The sequence below is a fragment of the Phocoena sinus genome, chromosome 1 (assembly GCF_008692025.1).
Source record: "Phocoena sinus isolate mPhoSin1 chromosome 1, mPhoSin1.pri, whole genome shotgun sequence".
NCBI classification, from domain to species: Eukaryota; Metazoa; Chordata; class Mammalia; order Artiodactyla; family Phocoenidae; genus Phocoena; species Phocoena sinus.
In genome coordinates, this window is record NC_045763.1 from 184,746,561 (window position 1) to 184,768,077 (window position 21,517).

General features: G+C 60.9%; 1 protein-coding gene across 1 annotated transcript; it reads right to left on the bottom strand.

Annotated features, from left to right (window-relative positions):
* Positions 1–906: 906 nt before the first annotated feature.
* Positions 907–20,871, bottom strand: CSRP1 (cysteine and glycine rich protein 1). Its single transcript, XM_032630423.1, has 6 exons — positions 20,588–20,871; positions 10,689–10,801; positions 5,327–5,495; positions 4,391–4,520; positions 2,403–2,496; positions 907–1,959 (listed from the first exon to the last, which is right to left on the bottom strand). The coding sequence occupies exons 2-6, from the start codon at positions 10,798–10,800 to the stop codon at positions 1,883–1,885; spliced, it is 582 nt and encodes a 193-aa protein (XP_032486314.1). The 5' UTR covers position 10,801; positions 20,588–20,871; the 3' UTR covers positions 907–1,882.
* Positions 20,872–21,517: the final 646 nt, after the last annotated feature.

Consider the following 21,517-nt stretch of genomic DNA (forward strand, 5'->3'; position numbering starts at 1 on the left):
TGCCACTCCTTTCTTCTTTCTTATTTCTCCCTATCGGAACGGGAATGTCTATCCTCGGTGTGTCCCACCTTTGTACCTTGGAAGCACAGAACACATATCATTCACAGATTCACAGCTGAAGAGGAATTTGCCTCAGGACGCCTCAGACCTGGGGTTTCTCCCACGTACAGTGTACGCGACACCGCGTGAGACTTTAAGTCTCTGGAAGGAGAGTTAAGACTTTGGGGCTATTGGGTCGGAGTGAGTGAATGTTGCACTATTGACTGAAAGCTGTCCTCCCCACCCCTCATATTCATGTGTTAAAACCTGATCCCCAGGTAATGGTATTTGGAGGTGGGTCCTCTGGGAGGTGATCAGGTCAGGAGGGTGGAGCCCCCCTGAGTGGGATTAGCGACCCCTGGAAACTCTCTCCAGCTCCTCCCGCCACGGGGCGGCGGGGAGGGGGACACAGTGAGAAGACGGCCATCTGTGAGCCAGGCAGCAGGCCCTGCCCGACGACAGCGAGCTTGGACCTGATCTCGGACTCCCAGCCCTCACCCCACTGCCTGCCTCCTGGGCAGAAGTCAGCTTTCCGGATTTGACATGCATATTCCTCTGGCTGAGTTTCCCTCTCACTCTGTGACTTTCCAAGCTGGGAAAAGTTCTCAGCACAGTCTGGGGGCCTTGCTGAGCCCCTCAAATTCCAAGCCCACACAGTTCCCACCCCCAGATGTGGCAGCAGGATTGGGTTGGTCGGGTCACTCCGGGACAGCGGGTTCAGTTACAACGGACGCTAGGGAGGAAGCAGCCCCAGCACAGCGGGAAGCGGCCACTTTCTTTCCACCAGACCTCCTGCTAACTTTCGGCGGCTCCCATCAAGTCCCGTCCCAGCCCCACGGGGGTCCAGAGCAGGACAGGGCGCCAGAGTTCTGTTCTGACAGCTTTATTGACTGGGTGCGAAATGAGCTTGAGTAGAGCCCGCGCTGCAGCCCACGGTCCAGAGGGCAGCCCCACTCCGTCCCCGGGGGGCAGCGGGGCCTGGCCCCTCCCCACCCTCCTGCTGCTCTGGACCTGGGGGCTTGGAAGGCGTGGGTGGCGTGCCCAGAGAGGGGTCGCTGGAGAAGGCTGGGGGCAGGGGAAGGGTGTCCAGGTGAAGACAGGCTGCGTGTACCTCCCTCCACGTCTGAGGGTCAGGCAGGCGTGCTAAGGACAGAGCCGCAGCCTCAGGACCCAGGGCTGGGGGCAGAGTTATGCACCCTCAGGTTTGGGCCTCTGACAGTGCAGCAATGTTGGAGTGTTTCATTAGGGTCCCCGTCCCACAGGGAGCCGAGTCTGGGGAGACCAGACCACATCCTGACTCTGGGGCCCTTAGGCCTGGCTTGCTCTCCGCCCGAGTGGGGAGACACCTGCCCCCAGTCTCAAAGGCACCAGGCCAAGCGGGGCAGGTGGCCCCTGTGGTGTGCGCCTGCCTGTGTGTCCCCCAGGAGCTCCCAAACTGGGACTCCCCAGGCCGGCTCTGAGGGACTCCAGGGAGCCCCTCTCCCTGACAAGAAGCACAGCTTTTCCCACCCCACCCGGCCCCGCTCCCCGCCCGCTGGGCTCCACTGATGACGGACATGCAGCTACGAGGCTGAGGACAGGGGTCTGCGGGGTGGGGCAGGGCCGGGGGAGACCCAGAACCCCAAGGCCTCCTGCTAGTGATGGGCGGCAGGTCCCAGGCGGAGGGAGCACCTTGGAGGGGTGCGGCCTCCGGCAGACGCCCGAAGCAAAGGGAGCCAGGCACCCCAGTTGCAGTCCTTAGTGACGCGTGCAGGGCTGAAGGGAGGACGAATCGTGGAGGTCGTGAGGCTGCCAGGAAGGGGTGGTGATGAGAAGCACAGGCGTGGGCACGCGACGGGCAGGCTCACTCAGAGTGGACCAGAGCCCCAGCTCCCTGCCCAAAGCCGAAGCCCTTGGGCCCGAAGTTTTTAGCATAGCATCCTGCAGAGAGAGCAGAGGGGTGAGAACGCCCCCGGCCACACCTCCGGGCCCTCCCACAACCGCAGCGCCTGGCCGGGCCCCTGGAGCAGCGAAGCCCATCAGCGCTGCCCCCTCCCCGTCAACTCCAACAGCGAGGAGGTCCCTGGCTCCACGGTGTGGCCATTCCCCTGTGTCTGAAATCCCGGGAGAAGCGTCATCTGCTGTCAGAGCTCTGGGCCGGGAGCCCGGAGCCCAGGCTCTGCCCCAGCCTGCCCCGATCTGCCCGTGACTCTGGCCAAGTCACTTCCTCCCCCAGGCTCCCCCTCAGCGCTAACGGAAGAGCGTCGCACTAGACGCTCTGGAACAGACTCCGAGGCCCGGAAGGGGCCGACATCTAGCAAGGCCTTCGGCCCTCTGCCCCTCAGACCCCCAGGAAGGGAAGACGTGGGGGAGGGACCACCCACCTTTGCAGTAAATCTCGCCATCCTTGTCGGCCAGGGTGGTGGACTCGAGGCCTTTGCCGCACTTAGCGCACCGGAAGCAGGACTTATGCCAGGACTGGGGAGGGAAGGAAGCAGTTAGTACTGATCCCAGCCGCTCCCCTAGACGTGACGAAAGCACTCGTGAAGGCCGACCAGCCCGCTGCTGGAGGGACCCTAACCCCACCTCCTGGAGAAAGTGCTGGGTGGGCAGGGGCAGCAGGCCAGGGGTGCGACCACCACCAAGGCAGCCGCTCCCCAGCTCCCACCGTCAGGGCCGGCCCAGCCTCATCCGGACCATCCTGCCCGGGACCACTGGAGCGGGCGAGGGCTCCGGACCCGCCCTGGCACCACCTCCAGGTGCACGGCCTCCTCACTCCTCACGGGGAGACCGCTGCCGCCCTCGCAGCCGGATGTGAGGACCAGACAGACGCAGCCTGGCCACAGGGCAGGCTTTCATGATCTGCCAGGCCTCTGGATCCTAGAACAGGTGCCTGGTTTGCCCAAAGGCCGTCACTGCGGAAGGAGGGGTGGCGCAGCTGGGTAGGGGCCTGGCACAGAGGAGGCGCCCGGCACCACTGGAAGGAGAAAGGGTCCACGAGCTACGCTGAACCCGCAGGGAAAGGCCAAGGAGCCTCGTTCCCTGGGGGCCACAGAAGCCCCTCGTGCTGCAACGAGGAGCCCGGAGGCAGCACAGCCAACAGCCTCCCCAGGGAAGGTGGCCTGGGTCTGCACCCCCGGGGGGAGTCTGCCAAACCCAGATCACCTGTCAGCTCCAGCAGCACAGCCAAGCAGGCTGACAGCTCTGCAGAACCAGGAAAGCCAGAGGCCAGCAGCAGCAGACGGGACAAAACAAGACCTTTTAAGGGCAAAGAGACTCCCTCCAACGGCTGCCCATGCCTGGGGTGGAGATGAGAAAGGAAAACTGCCTGCCCTCGGGCTTCCTGACAGCCAGACCCACGCACGTTGCCTCCTGCCTCCAGACCCTGGCGCCCCCAGCCCCCCAGCAGGCACCAGTGCTGGGTCTAGACTTGTCCTCCGTGTGAGTTCCCCGTCCACTCCCCCCGGCCCCTCCTCAAGGTTGAAAAGCCTCGGAGGCCAAGACGCAGGTCCAGAGAAGCTGCAGACAGGCTCCAGGCCCCGTGGCCGCACAGCTGACCGTGTGAGCCTGGCAAAGCCTCGTGTGAAGGTCCAGAAACCCGCTCCGGGCACCCATCCTGAATATGTCCCTTCAGTGGTCCCCGACTGCTGGTCCCAGGCTGCAAATCCTGACCCCTGCCCACAGCCTCTCTGAGGGAGGGGACCCCACTGTGCTTTGGTGACCTGGGCGGCTACTATTGGAATACTGAGGGGGGAAGGGCAGGCGAGGCAGTTAGAAAAGATCGCCTCCCAGGAGGCCGTGACAGGCCTGAACCTTGGGAAGCTCCGCCCTGCGGGGACATGGGTGGGTTTCTGAGTCCACATCCTCTGAAACAGGATGTACGTGGATTTTCAAGTGGTTCTTAACATTTCTGGATCACAAATCTTTTTGAAAATCTGACGCACGCTATGGAACGTCTTGCCAGGGAGAGACAGGATCCCACAAACGTTTGCATATTCTTTTCAGGGCTTGTGTCCACGCACCCTGAGAGGTCTGCGGCCCCTGATTCTAGAGATACCATAGATTGGCAGCTCCCTAGGAAGTGCACGTAGGCGCTTAAAAATCATTTCCACCAGGGGTGAGGCTGTTACGCTCAAGCGGGGAGGGATTCAGCCCCCTGGAGACCAGAAGCCACAGGGGACAAGCAAGCATGGGGACAAAGGTTTCCCCTTGACGGTGGGCTTTGAAACGAAGGGAGGGAGTTGCAGCCCACGGCTCGGGCTGGCTGAGCAAAGCTAGGGTCGCACTCGCAGAGTTCCGGAAGCCATGCTTCAAGGAAGGGGCTTGGCCGGCCCGCGTCCCCACACCCACCCTGGCCCAGCAGCCGCCTTACCTTCCCAGCACCAATCACCTTCTCGGCGGCGTAGACAGCCTGGCTGCACCGCGGGCAGCGCTCAGAGCTGCCGATCTTCTGGGCAAACTTGGACGCATTGGGGTTGGTGGTGGGCCTGTGGCTGGGGCCCCTGTGTGGGGAAGGACGTGCGGTGACATGACATACAGGCAGCAGTACAGGCGGGGGTCTGGCACCGTGTGGGCACCACCCCGCCTCCACCTGGCCCAGCCTGTTACAAGGCCGCGGCTGCCAGGTCCTGTGGGGTCACCTCCCACTTTACAGATGGACGCACCAAGGGTGGGCACAGTGTTACTCTCACCGGCACGTCAGACTTTGCTCAGCCCCCCAGTTGAAACACTGGAGTCACAGAACACCTCGTTTGCTAGGAATTGCCCTCCTCTGTCCCCCACTCCTTCGGCCTGCCGATTATAAGAGTCTTTCCAGGAGAAATCTGTTGACCAATCACCCCCACTGGGGCAGTGACCTTGGCTGAAATGTGGGAACTCATCCATCACTTCCGTCCACCCCCCCCCCACCCCCAGGGCCAAGGAGCTGGCAGGCTGACCGCCAGCTCCTCCACTCACAGCGTGTCAGTGGTCAGTGGGTGCTGGGGACCTAGTGACACCCCGTGATTCCGGGGAAGGGAACTGACGCCCCCGTGAGCAGGGGTGCAAGCTGGTCCGGCTCGGACACTCATTGCCTGTAGGGGCCCCCAGCAAGTCACCGAGACTGGCTGGGTCTTCTCATCTGTGGAAAGAAGAGACGGGACCCAGGAATTCTTAGGGCCCCTCCCAGCTCTGACGCCCATGAAAATATGGGCTGCGGCTCCACCGTATAGGGAAGAGCCTGGCCTGTTTCATTCCCTGCTGGACCCCTGCTCCTCTGACTGGCCTGACACACAGTAGGTGCTTCTACACCTGGGAGGGGCGTACTCACTCCTCGTGCTTGATGCCGAGCGACTCCCCCTTGTCCATGCTCAGCGTGCCCGCGCCCTGCCCGTAGCCGTAGCCCTTGGGCCCGTACTTCTTGCCATAGCAGGATTTGCAGTAAATCTCCTCACCGTGCACGGCCACAGTGGTGCTGTCCAGATTCTTCTTGCAGACCACTGCAGAGGAAAGAGGGTACGGGGAGTCAGTTCGCTGCAAGCACCCCGAGAGCCGAAGCTCTCTGGGACTCTGCACACGTAATATCCCGATCTTTCAGAAGCCTGGTGACAGGGGTCAGGATGGCCAGGGAGCTGGGAGGAGAGAGGAGTGGGTCTAAGGATGCTGGCCGAGCCGCCCCCACCAGGAACCGCATGGGCCTTCCTTGGTCCTCTGCAGCCTCAGAAGTCCCCGGGTTCAGTAGCCAAGAGCCTAGATTGACCCCAAGTCCCAGGAAGCCTGCTGGACCTTCACTCTGCCCTTGACAGAGCAATCATGTGTCCTGACAGAAGAGGAAGAAAAGAAAGGAAGGAAGAAAGGCAGGGCTTTCCTGCCTCCAGCGACGGGATCCAGAAGGGACACCCCTACAGGCTTGGGGGCAGGGGTGCCGGGGAAGTGATGCTTCCAGAGGGGAAGGGCCATATTTATTAAGCACCCTGCATGGCGGGCTTTGAAATGAGATACAGGTTGTTCTCAACACAACAGCAAGACCTGCAACTTCTAATCTCCGAATCACTTTGCCACGGGAGGGACTGAGGTCAGATGCTGGGAAGAATTTCCTGACTCCAAGGTTAAGAGACTGGAATGGGATAAACTGGAAAGCCTGCGGGCCGCCTGTATCTTCTTGTGGATCTCAGAGCAGGGCTGTGTCCAGCTACCCAGAGTAAAACAGTTCGGAGCCCAGGGTCATGTAGAGTCAGCTGCCTAGAGCCCAATCTCTCTCCCTGCCCCTTCCCAGCCCTCGCGTCCACTGGTAGATGCGGATGACAGCCTCCCCCCAAAAGGTGTCTGTGAGAATTAAATGAGCCCTCACCCGGGGAGTACTTAGCACAGTACCCTGTGCACAGTAGGTCATCATAAACGTCCGCTGCTCCTATAGTGTGATACAGAGTTAGTGCCGTGGGAACACAAGGCGGGGGGCCAGGCATCCACATATCATCGGCTTCCAACCCCCAAGTCCTTCTCTAGAGACCCGACTTCCCCTGCTTCCTTAGGTCTTGGCCTATGATTCTAATTGGGTCCCACGAAGGTCCTCAGATTTGGGATTCAGTGTGTCCACCTGGACCACATCCTCAAACACGTGCTTCTGAAGATGGATTCCCTGGAAGCCCTGGAGGAGCCGGCCTCTCCTCCCTGCAAAGAGGCGCTCCGCTCAGCTCTGGCCAGCTTGCCATCCCCTCGCCTTCAGATTTTTTTTCCCCCCCCTGCTGTGTGGTTTATGGGATCTTAGTTCCCTGACCAGGCACTGAACCTGAGCCCTTGGCAGTAAAAGCACCAAGTCCTAACCACTGGACCGCCAGGGAATTCCCAGCCATCCCCTTGCCTTTAAAGGCCGGCTCTCTGCCCCCAGGGCTCAGGTTTGAGATTTCAGACTAAATAAGGACCCTCTGGTCCTGCCCGATATCCCCACGTCCTTACGGCACTCGGGCGACCCAAATATGGATCTTCCCACCGCCTCCCTAGGGCTTGGCTCCTGGGAACAGCAGGGGGTGGGGCTCCAACATTCCTTCTTGGGTGGGAAGTTGGCCTGGAATTGCTTCCCGTAAGACCCAAGCGGACCTGGAAATTCCAAGACCAGAGGGGAGGCAGCAAGTGAGACAGAAGGGCGAGAGGAACGGAGGTCTCCTCAGAGCGACCTTGCCAGCAGGAGACCCAGAGGCTCAGCCCAGAGGAGACTCCAGGGTCTACGACTGAGCCCTCCAGACGGCCCCCTACCTGAGCCCCAGCCTCTATAGGGGGACACCCCGACCTCACTGCCGCTTCCGCTCTGCCTTGTTGTCCCAGAGGCCCTGGCCTCTGGCCTCCACCCCAGTCCAGTCTGGGCACCTGCAGACTCCTCCAGAAACTCCACTAAGGGGAATTTTGAAGGAAGGCCTAAATCAATTTCTACCAAACCACGTTAAGCAGAAAACAGACAGAAAAACTTAATTACGGGTTGGTTGTGTGCATTTGCTGGGAAAATGTACTCCAGATGCCACAGGGTAGAGGCAGCCCCAGGTGAGAGGCCAGGGCCCCCTCACCCCACCCCAAGACAGTAATTCTCTGTTTCTGGAAGGAAAACCAAGGTCCACAGAAAAGTTCCAGCTCATAGAACCAGCCGAAGCAGGGCCCGGCCGGAGCCCAGCCTGACCTTCAGGCCTGATTCTTCCCTGCCAGCCCAGAAGCCCTTTCGGGTGGGCCGGGCGAGGGACCCCAGCCTGCGGGTGAGGGATGCTGGTGCTGGGGTCGTGCAGGGCTCTGAGAGTGCCCCAGTGCTCCGGGTTCTGGGGAGCGGCCCAGTTCCAGCAGCTGCCACCTCTGGGAGAGGCCAGACCTGCTCTGCTTTCCCACAGGGCTGACGTGCCCCAGGTGGGAGCCGTTACAGCTCGCAGAAGCAGCAGCCTTGGGGCAGGTCCCTGCAGAGCCGAGCCCTCTTGCCTGTGGATGCGGACTGGCAGCCCCTCCTCAGACCACCAGGCTGTACCCTGTGCGCTGAGCCCAGGGAGGAGGCTGCTCTCCCCGACCGTCTAGGGCAGCGTCCTGCGTAGCCCAGGCCCCAGGAGAGGGATCGTGGATGCCGTCCTGAGTAGGAACCAGAGGCAAGCACCAGGACGTTCAGAGGATCTTCTCTCAGGGACTCACCCAGGCCTGGCCAGCAAGGGGCTGAGGTCCCTGATGCCACCCAGGCCCACACCCTGCTGGCCTTTCTCTGCCTCTGGAGTGAAGGTCCCCTGATTCTGAGGGTGATTCTGCCTTCTTGATTCCAGCTGGACACTTAGGCCCACGGCACTGAAAGAGAAGTGACCCTCGTCCCACTGGTAAACACACCTGCGCGCCCGGTGCTGCGCTAGGCCCCGAGAATCAGCAGGCTGTGATGCTCAGACTGGGGACATCCCCTAGCTCCAGTGCCCAGGAACTCGGCCGCAGCCGGAGACCCCAGAGACGCGGGAGGCTGACCTGTAGCTGCTATAGCCCTGCAGCAGCCCTCCCCGCCCCGCCCCCCAGCCTGACCTCCCACAACTGCTTCTGGTCCTCTGCACCCCACCCCTGCCCCAGGCCTGCCCGTTCCTTCCTGTACCACCCCCCGCGCCCCGCATTCCTGGCTTCCCTGGACCACCCGGCCAGCGGCCACTCCTCCACAGGCAGGCCTGCAGGCCTCCCCGCCCGGCTGGTCCGTTTCAGTCCGTGATTAAAGCAACATTTGAGGGCAGAGAGGGGTCCTTGGGGCCAGCAGTCTGGACCCTCTCCCTGGCCAGGGCCAAAGCTTCTTATTCCCTCTGAAAAAACTAAGCAGCTCGCAAAGTCCTGAGTGCAGAGAATCGCTTATTACACGACGACGCCGCTGTTGGCGGCCTCCTCCGGGCTGGACGCCAAAGGCCCCACCCAAGCTTGTTGGCCACCGGCAGCCCTCGATCAGTCTCTGCGGCCGGAGGGTGTGGCTGCGTTGGGCGGGGCTTCTGGCTGCCCTGCCCACAGCAGGTGGGATCTGATGCTCATCCAGGGAGCAGGCGGCCCCTGGCCTGTCTGGACCCTGCTCTGGACCACGAGCTCCTGGAAGCAAGGCAGCCAAGTTCTCCCAACTCTGCTCGTGTGAAGCCGGGGGCACGGGCCCGATTCCCAGACCTCCCAGACAGGCTGAGATGTCAGCCGCTGTTGAGGGGTCCTTGAGCCACACCAGGGCCGTGTGTGTGTGTGTGTGTGTGTGTGTGTGTGTGTGTGTGTGTGTGGTGTGTGTGTGTGTGGTGTGTCGGGGAGCTGCTATCATTTACTGAACACTCACAACTGCTCTAACTGCTTTGTTTGTTTCCTGAACCCCTTCCCTGTTAATTCTCACACACCCCCATCCCCCCCATGCCCCCCGCCGCCCCCATGAGGTAGGTGTTGTTATCCCCCCTGTAACGAGTAACCTGCCCATCACCACGCAGAGAACAAAAACAGAATTCACATCCAAACCCTGACCAACTGGTTCTGAAGCCTAGAGCTTAACCCCACAATTCCCTGCCTCCCCCTCTGCCTGGGCTCAAGGAAAACACAGGTCACCTCTTCTAACCCAGAACCTCGGCTCTGTCACAATGAACCCCGTCACTCAGGAAAATGGGGAGGCTCCCTCCATCCGCCACTTCCTGGGCCAGGAGCTCTGAAAGGCTGCCCGGCCCAGGCCATGGCCAGTGCAGCACTGCGGCCTCTGCATGCCCTGCAACCCCCGGACCACCCGACAGCTCCCGGATGGATGGCGGCCACTGCCCCGCTTCCTGTTCATCCAGGCTGTGATTGCAGCAATGGGTCTGGGTCCGGTCGGGACGATGTCCAAATTCCTCCAGCTCACCTTCCTCTTACCCCAGACTGTCAGGTGGGGATGGGAGGTGCAGGGAAAGGCCTTGGGGCTGCAGGGGTGCGGGTGCAGGGTGAGAGCCCAGCTCCAGGCGGGGATGGGAAGTGCGGGGAAAGGCCTCGGGCTGCAGGGGCGGTGGGGGGGGGGGGCGGGGCGGAGAGCCCAGCTCCTCCCTAGACGCAGCTTCCCCTGAGGCTGCTGCCTCTGCTGCCTTGACAAAATGTTTTTTTAATTGAAATATAGTTGATGTACGGTATTATGTAAGTTTCAAGCGTACACCATAGTGATTCACCACTTTTAAAGTTACTCGCTTATAGCTGTTATAAAATACTGGCTCTATTCCCTGTGCTGTATAATACATCCTTGTGGCTTATTTATTTTATACATCGTAGTTTGGACCTCATAATCCCCTTCCCCTCTCTTGCCCTCCCCCTCCCCACTAGTTTGTCCTCTGCATCTGTGATTTCTGTTGCCATTTAACAAGGGGTAATCTGGGTCCAAAGCCTGATGAAACTTTGGGCTAAAAGTGTCTTCCCTCTTAAATGCCAGGATTGTGGCAGGGAGAGAAAGAAGAGAGAGTGAGCGAGAAGTTTCCCCCGCCGAGACTTCCCTGCCCGGCACTCAGCCCCTGCGCCTCCGTCACCCCTCCAGCTCGGGCCAGCTCACGCCCTCCCCTTAGAAAACAGCTTCTGAGGAACAAAGAGGCCCTGAAGTGCTTCCCCGCCCAGCTGCGTGCCAGCCAAATGTCGAGCTGTTTACCTCCCGTGGGGCCAGTTCCCGGGGTGTTGACTGCCCCATCCGGTCCCCATGGCAACAGCAGGGCCTGGGAGGGGTGCGTACTCACTGCACAGGAAGCAGGATTTGTGGAAGCTGCTGCCTTCGCACTGAACCTCTTCAGCGAAGTACACGGTCTTCTGGCACACCCCACACTTCTTACCTCCTCCCCAGTTCGGCATTCTGAAAGTGGACGCAGAAACGGGAATTAATTCCCGGGGAGATGGAGACACAGGTGGCCCACAACAGAAAAGCCAGGGACAGAGGCCGAGGGGGGAGCTGGGGGGGCAGAGCCCTCCTTGAACGGTAACCTGGGGCCTTCCCAACCCAGAGCCCACAGGTAATCGCTGAGCAACCGGTGTGTTTTCAGCCCCGTGCCCGGCATTCTAAAGGATACACACAAGCACAAGATACAAGCCATAACGGCAGTTAACAACGAACCATCTGCTACGTGCGTCCGCAGGGATGAATCTCACAAAGATGAATTTGGAGCAAAAGAAGCAGATAAGCTGGAACTCATAAAACACAAATTATCTGTGTCAGGCCCAGAAGCAGGCAAAATTCTGTCGCCAGGGGAGGGACCCATGGGTGGCAGAGTTATAAAGAAAAGCAAGGCAATGAGTATCACAAACTACTGTCTTAGATTTGTTACCTCCAAGAGAGAACAAGGGGGCCACCAAGGGGGCTGCTAAGGCACCAGCCATGTGTGGTTATCACACAGAGGCTCCCTTTGTAATTATTCTTTGAACCTCACATATGCAGGTTTTATGTGCTCTTTTGTATATAAGATATAGCTCACAAAAAAAAACATTCTTTTTTAAACCAGGAGGTAGGCACACAGGGCCCAGTTACGAGTCCATTAGAATGGGGGAGGTGGGGGCCTTTTGCAAAATCGGATTTTCCAGCGCCAACTCTGACCCGATGAATCATGACCTCTGAGGATGAGGTACAAGAACGGGAATTTTTAACAAGCACCCAGGTGAGTCCGAAGGAGGCGGCCTGGGACAACATTGCGATGCTCTAGGTATTGGTTCTGAGCTGGGGTCCTGATGCCAGATGGGTTTGGTCCAGTCCCGACCCTGCCACTCACTGGCTGTGTGTACCTTGAACAAGGTAGCTGGTCTTTCTAAACCTTGATTTCCACATCTGTAAAACGGGGATAAAAGCAAAAGCTACTTCACAGATCATTTCCGGGGATGCAGTGAGACACGGCGTGTCAAAGGCGCGGCTCAGTGCCTGGCACGTGCTGAGTGTGCGGTGACGATTATTAGTGCAAGAATCCAAGGCACAGGGGAGGCGACCCTGCAGGTCAGAGCCCGAGCGGCACAGACACAGATGCCCGCAGAGCCCGAGATCAGGGAAGGCCCATCTCAACCACTCTCAACAAATGCCTGGCTGCCGGGGGACGGCGACCCTTCCAGTTCTTTGGACAGAAGCGCACGGGGCTGGGGTGGGGGGCTATGTGGGGGGCGCCGGCGACTGCGGGTACAAGATGGGTGATGGGGTGAGTAGGGCTCAGGGTGCTGGGAAATGCAGAGGCAAACCCCCCGGGATGTGCGTCATGGAAACGCCGAACGCAGGGATGGGACATCCAGAGCCCACCCTCTTGGTACCAGGGATGCGCCGGCAGCTAGAGTCGGGGTCAAGGGCAGAGGGGACATGGTCTCCACTGCCCGGAGCTTCCCATCTGACGCAGTGTAGGGACAAAACTTGCCATCCCGAAACGTCTCTCTGTCCTGCAGATTATTTCAAGCCGAAAACAATCAAGGCCCAAGAGACTCAGGAAGAAACTGACCTTCCCCCGACTGCCTAAAAGAATTTCGATAGAGGGCCTGTTCCCCAAACAGAGCTATCGCCAGAGATCTCTGCAAAGAACACGGGCCGGGTGTGCTGGGAGGGTCGGCAGGGCCTGGAGACCAGAGTCCGCTCTGTCCCATCGTGTCTGCTGGCTCAGCAAACACTCGCTCACGGAGCATTTGCTTTTCCATCTCCAGGTAAATCGCCTTCCCCTACCCCCAACTTCCTCTTTTGTCTTTAGCGGAAGATGGTATTGAAGGGGAGGGTTTCAGCCACTTCGGGGAGTTACTCAGGTTTCCTGGGTCTCTCCCATGTAGACATGTTCTTGAACTTTGATTTTCTCTTGTTCATCTGTCTCGTGTCAATTTAATTTTTTTCCAGTCAGAAGAAGCTAGAAGGGTGGAGGAAAATTTCTTCCCCTCCCCCACCCCGCCCCACCGGACAGTGGACACAGGCCTCCGCTCAAGAAGAAGGTCCAGTCGAGGTTCACTACCAAGTCCCCTGCACACACGTGTCTGTACAGGTGTGTGTACCTGGCACACAGGTGTTCACACAGGTGCTCAATGAATCGGCTCCCCTAATACTGAGAGCCACAGCTGGCCCATGCCCTCCATCCATCTCTGCAGAGCCCGAGGCCTCACAATGCTCAGTGGGTATGTGAGGGATGAGAGCAGGCTCCGTGTGGGGAAGGGGTGTTGGTGACGCCAGCTTCCGAGGACCCAGGCTGGAATATTTTCGGAACTGTGGGAATCTCCAGCAAGGCTTTGCCGGAGTGGACCAGTCAGTCACTCTTCACTGCCTCTGCTCTGTCCTCCCGTGTCCTGAAAGCTGGGGTTCCTCTGGCCCCACCCTGGTCCCTCTCTCCCCCCAGTCTCCTTTGGTCCCACTGCACCTGAGGTCACCCCTGCCAAGGACTTCCATTCATCGCTGACCTTGACCTCTGCCCCGAGCCCAGGCTCGTACACCCGGTTCCACAGGAGAACCTCCACCTGGATGGTCCACGAGCGCCTCGATTTCGACACGAGCCACCTGAACTCATTACCTTTCCTCTCTAACTTGTTCTTTTTCCTGACTTGTCCATTTTTTGCTGCTGGAACCCCAGCCATTCTCTCCAGCACTGAGGAATCTTATCCCAAACCCTGGAACGGGGAGCAGTTCTCCTCTCCCGGCCGCACCTGCTCTGTGTCCGCTTCACCTGCTCACCCCAAACCCTGACACCCCTGCCTCTCCGGGCCTCTCCCCACTCACCATCACTCAGCTGGCCCACGGCCCCCTTGGAGGGGGCACCACGCTCCAGTCCCCTTCTGCTTGGGAACCACCCTGATTTTCAGCCAGCCCACATGGCCTGGACCTAAGCTGACCAGCCCGGGTTACCGGTTGGGGATGGGCCAGCTACGCATTTCAGGCCAAGGAGACAGAAGGGAGCTCTGGGGACTCCAGAGAAGAAAACATCTTGATATTCAGAGAGAACGTCCTGGAAGCAAGCCCCCTTCCCCTGAGTGAGAAGGGAGAGCAATGGGCTCCAGGGCTGTGGTTCCAACGGGGGGACCAGTCGTCCCGGGAGGAAGCTGAGAGCAGGGAAGGGAGCCGCCCTGACATCACTGAGCCACACAAGGCCAGATGCCACGCTGTCTAGTCTCAGGATTCTCCAGTTAAACTAAGAAGCTCCCCTGCTGTTTAAGCCAGTTACCCTGCACCTGAATGCATCCCCAGAGAGGACCATTCCGGCCACCCTGTTTCTGGAATCCCCTTCCTAGCCGCCCCCCACCCCCCACCCCAGACCTTCTTGGCACAGAAGGGGACGCTCACTCCTCACCCAGAGAGCCTCCCCGAGTACCTTCCCAGCTCTGTCTCCTGCTATACCGCCCGCCCCTCACACATCCTCAGGGTTGGTGATTTAATTGCCCCAGCCTGGGGCAAGGCATGTGGAAGCCCTCTGGGCAGGGCGGAGGCCCACCGTCCTCACCCACTTGGGTCTGGACGGCCTTCGACCTGCACAGGGCCAGCCTTCCCCTCCCGGGCTCTGCACTGTCCACGGCTCATCAGGCTTCCGCACATCCCACACCCCCAGAGGACAGGATCGCTCGAACGGCACACAGCCGCGCTCTGCCTCCTCAAATAACCCACAAGGCCCGAGCTCCTGGAGCCCCAGGGCCAGCCCCATCCCCGGCCTCTGAGGCCCCGCCATTCCTCTGGCCCCTCTGCCCTGCTGAGCCAGAGCTGGGCGCTGCAAACCAGGAAGGACAGTCGGGTGGGAGAAGCAAGGTTGGTACTGCCCGCCTAACCGTCCCCCACGCCGCCCTCGCTGCAGAGCCCCGTTCTAATCAGGCAGCCACCGCTGCACCGAGTGACCCCAGGGAGGTGCTCAGTGCAGAGCCCAGACCCCTGAGCCACCTGGCGACTCCAGTTCCTGCGGGGCGATGCCGGGACGGCCACTGGGCGGGGACCCCTGGGAGAGGTTCTGGTTCACGCGGAGCCATGCGCCTTCTCCGACGAGGTGACTAGACACGACCCCCAAACCCCTGCCCGCGGCACCCGGCAGACAGCCTGCCCTGAGTCTGCTGACCTACTGTGTGCCGGGCAGTCTGCAAACACCATCCACTTCTCCTGGTGACCTGGGGCTGGGGACACGCCCGTGACACACATGAAGACACAGGGCTGGGTAGGCCAGGCGAGCCCCCTGCGGTCACCAGGCTGTAGGAAGCAGAACTGGGACCCAGCCGGGTCCAGCCACCCAGTCACTGTGCTGGTGCCATCGTATTCAGGGGGGCTGCACTCGGGGAGCGTCCAGGACGCCCGGGCTCCATCCTTACCTTGCTTTCCGCCCCCTGAACCCACAGGGGACATCCTCCAGCCCCTAGGGAGGCTCCTCCCTAAGGGAGGAGGCTTCCCCGACCACGTGGTAGGGAGCTGTTCCCAGCAGTGTTTTGTTCCCAACACAAAAGCCCTTCTCCCTCGTGGAGACCCACATATCCAACAGGCCGCCCTTGTTCTCCCTGGCTCCGGGTCAGGGGCCCACAGCCAGCAGGGCCCAGGGAACCAGGGGCAGGGCAGGATGGGCGAAATCTGCCTGGGGCGCCTCCCCGCTGGGCCACTCCTCAGCCAGGCCACTTGGTGGGGGTCCCCTTCGGGAGCCCAGAGAAGGGACAGGGCCCGGCGCCTTGGACAGGTTCCCCTCCCCCCGCCCACGTGAGGACCCCTCCGAGGGATCTACGGGTGGGCGGGAGGAGTCTCAGCTGGGGGAGCCCCGGCCGCCTCCTTCCCACCAGCCGGACTCCGCGGACAGGAGACCCAACTGCCTTAAAAGGAAACTGTTTCTCAGCCCTTCCGGAGCTCCTATAGGGACGCCCTGCTCAGTTCTGAGGACAGAGGCCCTGCAGCCGACAGGGAGGAGAGATGTTCTCTGGGTCAGAGTTCAGGCGGCTCAGCTCAGAGGTCAGGAGAAAGGGACCTGGATTCATCCCTTCCCAGCTGAACGGTCAAGCGACTTTCCTGTCTGAGCTTTGACGTGGTTGTGTCTCTAAATCGGACCATCCACTGACCCCTAAGTTGTTCTGAGGATCAGGAAAGAAATTATAAAGCGATGGCCCAGGGCCTGGTGTGCTGTAAGGGCGCCCTCCTGGCGACCACCCGCGGGGCGGGCCCAGGCAGGGGCCGGATGTGCGCTCCCCTCCGCAGCCAGGCCGCATCTGGGAGCAGCAAGGCCTGAGAAGTAGCAATGCCAAACAGGGACCCGGAATCCCTGACTTAGGGACGAGTGCCCTGCCCTTCCTGGGGGTGTAATCACCCCCGCACCCCAGATGCAAGCAGGGACTTGTCTTAACTCTTTTGTCTTCTGCTCTGGGTGACCAAGGAGCTTTGCTGTCTCTGTGATCACATCAGCCACTCTGGGTTTGCAGTGGGTTCCTCCAGAGAGCTCTAGTTCCTCCCACTTCACATGTCGACGATCTCGATAGACAACCAGCCTTCAATTTTCTGCTGAATGGCTGGAAGTACCTGGGAAGCTATTTGCCGGAAATGTCAGGATCCAGGGCCGGTCGGAAGCGAGAAGCCCAGGACTGAACTCTTCCGACGAGTGACAGGCTCGGCGTGCTGCCCCCTCCTTCTTGGGCAGCCGTCTCATCAGATCCTGTCTCAAGAGCAGAGACCCAAGACGGGGCTCGCAGGGCAGCAGAGGGAGAAGCGGACACAGGGCAAGACTCCCACGTTCACCCCACATCTTGTGAAGGTCGGGCTGAGGCGACGGCCCAGTGTGGTCAGGTTTCAGGTTTCAGAAGCCATCTCAGAGACGCTGCACCCTTAACCGCTGGCTCCCGGCGTCTGAGGGAAGGCCTCCTCTCCTCAGATCAGTGGTTTGACTCGACAATCCATGCCATGTCTTTATTTCCCCAGTGGAAAATCCCCACCTCTCCAGTTCCAAATCCTCTTGCCCCCCAGGGCCAAAGGGTGACCTCTGGGCACAGAGTTGAGGTCCCCACCCACGCAGTCAGGTGTCTGCCTACTTAGAATCACCTGGCTGTGTGGTACCCAGCCAAGTACACAGGGGAGCTGTCACCCTTTCCACCTCGCTGTTCGGCCGCTTCCTCCCCGCACTGACGTCAGGAGGGAGCCAAGGCAGGGGGCGGGGGCACCCCGCCGCTCAGGGTTCAGAGCCCAGGTCTTAGAGGTGCCATCTGAGAGCCTGGCAAACAGTCCTGCCTTGAAAGGAATGGTCACTGCTGTGGGGACGAAGGGCCAACATGCGATACAAGCCCGGCCTGAGCTTCACGGGACTTCTTGGGAACCCTGCACGTGACTCAGCCTCCGGGAGAAGCCGGTCGGCACCGCTGCACTGTGATCCCTCCAGACCCCACGGTTCCCAAAACTCAACAGTCACCTGACTCCCTCTCTCCCTCCCTCTCTGAGTTCTGTCTTTTCAAGTCCAGGCCCCGAGGCCCTTGTGGGGCAGTGGGCTGGGCTGGTGCGTGCCCCCCGGCGCCTCGTATAACAGAGCATTCCACCCCCCCGCCCCCGGTTCAGAAGTCCAAAGGTCAACCAAGGTAGAAATGGGGGTCTAGAATTCATTTTAAGTATTTCCAGACTGTCACAGGAAGTCCTATATCATAACAAGGTCTCACAGGCTAACCAACAGGTAAGTGTCTTTGCTTTTATCTGGAACGATGTCACCTTAGTAACAACTGGTTACCGATGCTGGAAAGGTCTGAACGATCTTCCTGGATTCATTTCTAAAAAGCAAAACCAAAACCCACGAGCCCTTAGACCTTATAAAACAGGCTGTTTGCAACTGACGTCTCGGGAAGCCCCTGCCCCCGCGGCTCCTGTATAGACAGCCGGGGGGCACTGCAGAGGAGGGTGTGCTTGCCGGGTTGGTGGGTGGGGTGGGGGCCGAGCCTGTGACCCACTGTCGCTGCAGGAATCAGACAGTGCCTCCCGGCCCCTGGGAAGAGGTGGAAATGCTAGCTGCCTCGGTGTTTACACTCCTTACCATACATGGGAATCACTCAGTGTTGACGTCAGACAAATTCCTGGGTAGCTGCGTAGTGCGGCCCCAACACCACCACAGAAATTCCTGCCCACAGGAAACCGCAGCACAGCTGCTCCAGCAGGTACCCAGCACCTCCCCGCTCACCCCCAGCTCCACTGTGTGTGTGTGTGTGTGTGTGTGTGTGTGTGTGTGTGTGTGTGTGTCTTTTCCTCAAGCAGGCTCTTTCCCAGGCTTCCTTTCTTTCCTGCAAACCCGGCACCAAAATTCAAACACGCATCAGACCTGGTGAAAACGTATCACCTGGGACCCAGGCCCCGACTTCCAGAAGGGCCCCCTCCTCCTCTCCATCCATGCGGCAAAGGGAAGACCTAGAGGTCGTGCGTTCTAACGGGACTCCATCCGCGTCCACTCTGCGAAGCCACATCTTCCTTAAGTAGTTTATGACCCACCATAAAGCTCTTTGTAACGCGAATGACTGGGCGTGGGTTTGCAAGGAGTCTGCCTGTGTCTGAATGGCAGCCGCAACCCCAAGCAAGTTACTCATCACCTCTGAGCCTCAGTTTCTTCGTCTGTAAAATGGGGAGCGTCCGTCCCACCTCACAGACTGTCCCAGATAACACACATGTGGAGGATACAGGCCAGTCCCTGGGGCCCAACAAGCACAGACATTTGCCTACTGTTCTCTCTGGGAGGGCCAGCTCTGACGCTTGTCCAGTTCTTACTTGCCAGAACGCCCGCGTGGTGGCAACCGGTGATCTTTATTCTCACCGGCACCGCAAAATGTTTAATGCAGGATTCCTCTGTCCTCCTTCAAGCCAACTTTTCACAATAGCCAGCTTACAGAAATATCTAAATTCCAGCAGCCTCTCAGAAAAGCCTTCCCAGTTTGCGTTCCCACCAGGAGACCCAGAGTAAATGGAAACCGTCCCTCTCCTCCCTGACCTGGGCCTCAAGCCCACTCACAGGGGCACCAGCGGGCACCTGAGCACCCGTTTGCAAGGTTCACACGTGTCCGGTAGGGCAGCTCCGCAAGCCGCCCACTCCTACCCCGTTCATTCACCAAATATTTACCGCTCGCCAACCAAGACACTACGCTCCCGGCCAGGGAGGGCTCACCAGCTCACCAGCAGGCAAACGTTTGCCTTGAGAAAAGAAAACACCTGGGCTGGGAAGGCAAGCACCGGGACGGCCCAGAGGCAAAGGCCGTGGCCCTGCCGCGCTTCGCGTTCTGTTAGCAGTGCCGCAGCACAGGTGGCGGGCAGCTCTTCAGTCTCGCCTCTGCGTCCCTCACCCCTCAGACCCTCCACAGTGGCAGTGCGGCCCCTCCCCCTCCCTGGCCCACAGCACACCCTCTGCAGGATAAACTTCCTTCCCCGCCTGTCTGTCCCCCGCCCGGATTTCCTCCCCGCGGGACGGGGCCATTCCCTGGGAGGCCGTGGGCAGTACAGGGCTGGATCCCGCCACAAGGACAGTCTCTCTGGAGAGAGCCCGAGCCCCCCATGAGCATCAGGAGGCCATCAGGAGGCTGCAGGGGCACAACACCCAGTGCCCAGATCCCACCCGGAGACACCCCAGCCTTCACGCTGAGCTGACAGAGGGCCGGCCAGCTCCTCCAGCCGCCTCAGCTCCTGGGCAGGGGGAAGGCTGGGGCGAGGCCCAGGGACAAGGCAGTAGTTGGCCCCTCTGGGCTCCGGGCCTGTGTCGTGCCCTCTCCGTACCGCCCCACAAAGGAGCTGAGCATGAGAGGCGAAGCCCCCTGTCCACGGTCGGCTGAGCATTCAGGGTCAGTCAGGGCCAGGCTTTGCACGAGAGCCCGCTGGACCTCCCGGAGCCGCTGGGACGGGATCCCCAGGTGAAGCCCTCGCAGCTGGGAGGGGGCCGCCCATCCATCCACGCCCAGGAGCAGGGGTGGTGGCCAGAGCCCAGGCCTCCAGGGAAGGGCCGAGCCCATGCACCCTCCCGCCTACACCCAGGTCTTGATTAGAGCACAACAAATGGGACAGGCGTTCGCAGGACCTGTGAGAGCAGATCCGACGCCTCGAGGTGGCCTGCTGGGTGACATACTGCAGCTCGCTTCAAGTGTGCTGGTAGCAGCCCCTTCCCGCTCCCCGGCCCTCAGGGACCGAGGCCACCAAACACTGTGGCTTCCTTCAGGCTGGGGTGATGGTGCCCACGCAGCGCCAAGACACGGGGCGGGGGGGGTGTGAACGTGGCAGGGGGTGACCGGGGACGGCTGCCATCTGGTCCTTTCCTAAGGGTGAAACTCACACCTGGGCTCGGGGCGGCTCCACGCGGGCCCTGAACCTAGATGTTCCCCCACCCTGCCGTCGGCACGCTGTCCAGGGGGCAGGCGGGGGTGGCACGGCCGCCCTCGTCCCCAGCTGCAGTGAGCTCAGTGCGCGCGCAGAATCGCCGATTGTCCCGCCGCGGGACCTGCAGGTGGTGGGGAGACTGGCCGTCCCGGGTCAGGGGCACGTGGGGACCCTTTGTGTCCCGGGAGCCCGGGCTGGGGAGGAGTCCCGCGCCTCCTGGAAAGAGAACCAACCGCCGCCACTTCTCCCCGCTCCGCGACCCGCGCCGGCCCCGGCCGCCCCTTTTCCTTGCGACCCTCCTCGCAGCTTCCCGGGCGGCGGCGGGGCCGGAAGGCCGGGGGCGCCCTGCGCGCGGCGGGGCCGGGGCGCACTCACCTGGCGGCGGCTGGGCGCGCGGCGGTTGGCGGACGGCGGGCGGGCGACCGGCACGGCAGCGCTCTGGAAGCGGGGCTGGGCGCGCCCGGCCCGCGCGGCGTTTTGTTCCGCTCGGGGAGGGCGTGTCCGGGCCACGCCAACCAGTGGGCTTTGCACACTGCACCACACCGGCGCCGATGTCACCGCACCGGCGCTGATGTCACGGCGCAGTCCCGCAGCGCGGCCCCCAGGCCCGAGGCGTCCCGGCTGCGCCCTGGGGACCCCCGGTGCGCCCCGCCGCGGAGGAAGCAGCGGCTCACACGTGCCCGGAACTTCTGAGGGCTTCCCGGCAGACTAATACGAGGGTGGAGACACACGTGATCCAAGAGATAAGACTCCTGATGAACTTCTGACACAAGAGGAAGTGTGGGGGGACGGGAGGTGGTCTCGCGTTTGGTGTCCTGGCGGCAGGTGTCACGGGGGGCGCCGGGTAAGACGGGCCAAGCTCTGAGCCCGCCCCTTCCGTGTACTAGCTGGTCCCCGCCCCCAGGCCTCAGGTTCCGCATCTGTGAAGGGGGTATAATCCAGACGGAAGTGGGTTTTTTTTGGTGGGGGGGGGAGGCGGGGGGAACAGATTGTATAGGCCTAGTAAGCCTTCAGCAGTGCCCTTCCATGAGTGTAACCCCCCAAACAGCTCTGTCCCCTCAGCTTGCCCCAATCTCCCCTGCTATCCAAAGAAGGAGCCCCCCTCCGACCCCCAAACAGCAGCTCTGAGGAGGGGGTGCTTCAGCTGGGCTTTTGTCTGGGCCTCGCCACGCTGCCCAGGGGCAGCTGCGGGTGGGCGGGCTGCCCTCGCCACCTCCCAGCCCTTCCTGCAAGCCCGCTGCCGGCATCTCAGAGGGCGGAGAGGCTCACACCTCCTTCCTGGACACAGGTACAGCTCAGAAACCC